Raw genomic sequence first — 4,807 nt, forward strand, 5'->3', positions numbered from 1 at the left:
CGGCCCGACGTTTCCCACCCGGGCTCCCCCGCCGCCGGAACGCAGCGTCGCGAGCCTCGGCTCACCGCGGCCGAGGGCCCGAGCCCGCCCGCAGCGCTCCGCCACGGGGCTCCGCACGCTGAGCCGCTGCGAGGCCTCGGCCGCTCCCGACGCGGCTCCCGCTGCGCCCGGCCCCGCTCCCCGCTCCCCGCTCCCCCTCCCACTCTCTGCTCCCCCCCCCCACAAGGCCCGGCCGCCTGCGAGCCGCGCGCCGCTCCCCCCCCCGCCGCTTCCCCGAGCGTCGCTCTCAGCGGCCGCCAGGCGGCGACACCGGGCGGGGCGGGGCGGGGCCGCGCCTGCGCCTCGGCGGCGCGGGGCGGGCGGGGCGGGCCCGGAAGCGGCGGCGGCGGCGGCGGGGCCCGCGGGCGGCGCGCGGCGGCCGGGCTCGCGCGTGGCCGCTGCCGGCGGCGGGCATGGGGCCGCCGCCGCGGGGCTGAGGGGAGGGGCGCGGCTGGCGGCGGCGCGCGCCATGAGCTGCAGCATCGAGAAGATCCTGACGGACGCCAGGACGCTGCTGGAGCGGCTGAAGGAGCACGACACCGCGGCCGAGTCGCTGATCGAGCAGTCGGCCGTGCTGCACCAGCGCGTGGCCGCCATGAGGGAGGCGGGCGCGGCGCCGGCCGAGAAGGTGAGCGCGGCCGGCGGGACGGTGGGGCCCGCGGCGACTCGGCCGGGCCGGGGCGCTCCGGCGGAGCGGGCGGACGCGGCCCGGTTGCGGCCACACGCGCTCCTGTCCCAGGAGAACACGCAGATCCGCGACCTGCGCCGGGAGAACCGCGGTGAGCCTGCCCGCCGCGACGGGGGGCGGGGCGGCGGGCGGGGGGCCCGGGGGGCGGGCGGGGGGGCCCCGGGAGCGCGGCGCCGGGGGAGGGGGAGGGGGAGAGGGGGGCGCTGGGGACCCCGGGCGTCGGCCGGCTGCGCCGTGTGAGTCGCCGCCAGCTCGTGGCAACGCCGCGCCGTGTTCTGTGTTTCGCAGCGCTGTGGATCTCGCTGGAGGAGCACCAGGACGCGCTAGAGCTCATCATGAGCAAGTACAGAAAGCAGATGTTACAGATAATGCAAGGCAGAAAAGGCGAAGATGCAGAACCGGTCTTGAAAGTTCATCAGGCGAATTCTGTGGTAAGGTGGGGATGGAAGAGGGCAAGAAGAACTTGTTCGATTTTTCTTGCTTGCTTTCAGGAAACCACCTTCTCCTTGCGTGGAATGTCTCTGCTCCGAAATACATTTTCTGAAACTCTCGTCTCTTTGGTATTTTCTTCTCTATTCTTTTCACGGCATAAAAGTTGTGACATGTCACAAAGGACACTGAAAAGCGTAAGCCTTTTGTGGCCCGCTCAGAAGCTCGTTGTCTGCACACTTGATGGCGCATTCCGTGCATTAAGCCGTAACGGCTTTGTTGTCACTTTAGAGAAGCTCATGCATCAGAGTTGTTCTTGTTATTGTTCAGTAGTTGTAACGAAGGAAGAAGAACCTCCAAAATCTGTTAGCTGCCACATGTTTAGGTCTTAAGAAATCATCACTTCCACTTGCTTTTTACTCAGTGCAAGTGTACCTTTGTCCATGTCTTGACTTCAGCGGTGCAAGTTGTGGCTACTGATAACTGCGGGTTGGTGTACATTTAGGTGCCAAATAATAATACAGTACGTTAGATATCTGATTAAAGCTTATTAATTTAGGGATTTGTTAAATGCATGTTTACGTGGTTAGAGAATAAGCAAGCTAAGATTTCTTTCTTTTTTTAATTGCAGTAGGATTCAGTTAAATTCTTTGTAGTGATATCTGGCAATTAATTTCTTCTCTGTTTTGTGTTGCTTAGGTCTTCTGAAGTTAAGTAGTATAGTAGGTCTTGTTTCCATTGCTTGGTTAGGTACACCAATTGCTCTGTCCATCAAGACTTACTATTTGAGCAAAGCTTCTATCACTGTTCTCAGATACTGCTTTTGCATCATTGTAGTGCCACAGTGATACCAAGATGAAAAGACTGGAGTAATCTCTTACACTACGATGGGATATCCCAAGATTGTTTCAACATCTAAGCAAAATCTTCACTTCTTGTGAATTAAAATATCAGATATTTTTGTGTTTACATATTTGAGTTCCTCTTTACATGTGATATGTTGAAATTGAATGTCCCTTGGATAGGAACTAATACTGTATTACACACTGGAATTTTTCTTTGTTCATTAATGTGCATTTCTGACCTTGAACAAAATGCATCTTCCAAAGGATTAGAACTATTTCCAGACTGATTCTGTTAAAAACCATCCCAGTAGACTCTGGTCTTTTGCTTGGCTTCCTTTTTTTTTAATTCCTTCTAAGATGAGACTGTTTACTTCATTTTTTAATTTAGTCTTGAAGTCTTACTTGCTTTTATATTAGATGTTCTTAAAAATTCAGTCAGGCTTTCCTAATGCAACAATGTGAAACTTGCTGCACACTAATTCTATTCACCTGAATCTGTTGTCTCTGTCTTTCTCACACTTCAGACTTCCATGTTGACACGTAAGGGTGCCTTCTGTCTTGCTGACTGATGTTACTCTATGCACTGCTTTCATTGATGACTGATAGTAGTGGACGATGCGGTACATGTCTTGAAATGTTGTATAGGTTAGAAAGGATTGCAGGTTCCTGGAAGGAAAGAATTAAAATTGAAAATAGTCCAAAACAAAGAACTAGCTTACTTGCAGGGAATAAATTGCTACTGCTTTTGCCTGAAGGTATTGAATGTATTATTTTTCATGTCTTTCAGGAAATTGAAAGTCAGATAGATAGAATATGTGAGATGGGAGAAGTGATGAGAAAAGCTATACAAGTCGATGATGATCAGTTCTTTAAAGTTCGGGAGAAGCTGGCTCAGCTGGAGGTAAGAACCAATATAATTGCTAAGGGATATATCAAAGTTTTGGAGCCTCTAGATTTGCTCTGGGGTTTCTTTTTATGTTATAAATCCTTGACACAATCAAATTGGGACAAGGGTGGGTGGGGTTGGGAAATAAGGAATGGGTTCTGTTTATTTTCAATTCTTGATGTTTCAAGCATCTTAAAGAGAGAAGTTAAAGCTATGCTTCAAATGATGTGGTTTCCCTCTTGCCAGTACCGCATTAGCGCGTGTGTTACAAAATGAGTTTTATTTAGTGGTGGTGGAGTGGGGCTACTTAAAGATTATAGACCTTTAATTGTGAATTAGCTCATTTCTATTTCAGCAAAAATATTGATTTTGCAGCTTGAAAACAAAGAGCTGCGTGAACTATTGTCAATCAGCAAAGAATCTTTTGAGGTGGGGAGAGAAGATCTGCCTGACACTGAAGCTTAGGTTACAAAATAATGTTACCTCCAAATCTTGACTTCAGAGACTACTATGAAACCACCAACACGGAAGGATGGTTTGTAATTTGTTCTTTCAGGTGTTTCCTTTTGTGATTGTTTTATCTTTCAAAGTGTGTGGCCTGTTTTCCCTGCATTTGTCTCAAATTGCATACTCTTGATGGCAGAAGCTTGCACTGCTGCTCTGTCTTATTAATTGCAACAATGAAGTATTCATGGTGTGTACTCCCTTGTGATAGTTTATTTCTTCTCATGAGTGTTATTTTTGATGAGCTTTAGTTAATAATTCCAGTGGTGCAGATGGAACATAAATCTACTTTGTCAGTAGCTAGAGAACATAACGCAGATTATGGTGGTTTTATTTGATAGAAGGAATAAGAAATTCTTTGCAAACTACATCGTAAATAGTAGGTATGCATTTTGCTTTGCCTGCACAAAGCAGGCACACAGCTTTTGCTTTGCTTTGAAGAGCTAGCACTCAGTATTTGGCCGGATTAACATTCTTGAACAACTGCTTAGAGGCAGATTGAGAGAATAACAGATAGTCAATTGAGCACTTTAATTAGTAACTCATATAAGGAGTATACTTTGCCTTGATTTAGAGGGGAAGACTGGAGTTAATGACCCTTCCTCACACCTCTGCATTTTTGAAGGATGTTGCATGTGACACTTTTTTGTGGGTAGACCTGTTCTGTCCTTAGCTGTGCTCCAAGGTATGTGAATACTGGCTAGCTCTGATCCAAAGGCAGTGCAGTCGAGCCAGTCTAGTACACACAGCAGAGAACACATCATTTTCACATCAAAGCTGTTTGGCCTTACACCACTTTGGACTTCAGGAAGAGCGAACTGTGGCCTGCCTCAAATAGAATAAACCAAAAGCAACCACACAGACAGATTTTAATGTTATATCGCAGGTAAGTCTAGTGACAGATGTGTTATGTATTTATTGCAAAAATGCTATACTGGGTGAAATTAGAGTTGCAGTGTTGCAGGACTTTTTCAATATTGTGATATTTTTAAAGGCATTTTAATATAAATATTTTTGTTCTATTGGTGATCAAAAGAATCCTTTAAGAACAGTAAACATCTTATTTCCAATATTAAAGTTTTATGCCACTTTTTTTTTCCAAATGAAAACTTCGATAGATGCAGAAGGTGGTTTTTTGTTTTTTATTTTTATTTTTATTATTATTTTTTTTTAATAAGAGGCATTTCCTTGCGGTCCTTTGGAATATCCAGAAAAATTGTTCAGAAGATACAAGGGATTCTTGTACAGGAGTGTTCTTGTGTACAGTTCTTTGTTATTAGAAATTATTTAAGAGGGAATAAAAGTAACTGTGGGCAGTGTTTTCTGAAGTGTATTCTGTTCTGTGAGTCCTGGCAATATTTCTGTCTCTTCTGCCTCTACTGAAATCTTTTGCATCCCCATTCTCATTTTACCTTG

The 4,807-nt window shown here is 47.1% G+C and overlaps 1 protein-coding gene across 2 annotated transcripts; it reads left to right on the forward strand.

Moving 5' to 3' along the window:
- Positions 1–460: 460 nt before the first annotated feature.
- Positions 461–4,525, forward strand: SIKE1 (suppressor of IKBKE 1). 2 transcript variants are annotated; one of them, XM_032203293.1, is made up of 4 exons: positions 461–818; positions 1,016–1,158; positions 2,789–2,902; positions 3,243–3,305. In XM_032203293.1, the coding sequence occupies exons 1-4, from the start codon at positions 509–511 to the stop codon at positions 3,252–3,254; spliced, it is 579 nt and encodes a 192-aa protein (XP_032059184.1). In that variant the 5' UTR covers positions 461–508; the 3' UTR covers positions 3,255–3,305. The 2 variants fall into 2 exon arrangements, with proteins under 2 accessions (XP_032059184.1, XP_032059183.1); XM_032203292.1 differs by having other exon boundaries at positions 465–818; positions 3,263–4,525.
- Positions 4,526–4,807: the final 282 nt, after the last annotated feature.

This window comes from Aythya fuligula, chromosome 25 (genome assembly GCF_009819795.1).
Source record: "Aythya fuligula isolate bAytFul2 chromosome 25, bAytFul2.pri, whole genome shotgun sequence".
Taxonomy (NCBI): domain Eukaryota; kingdom Metazoa; phylum Chordata; class Aves; order Anseriformes; family Anatidae; genus Aythya; species Aythya fuligula.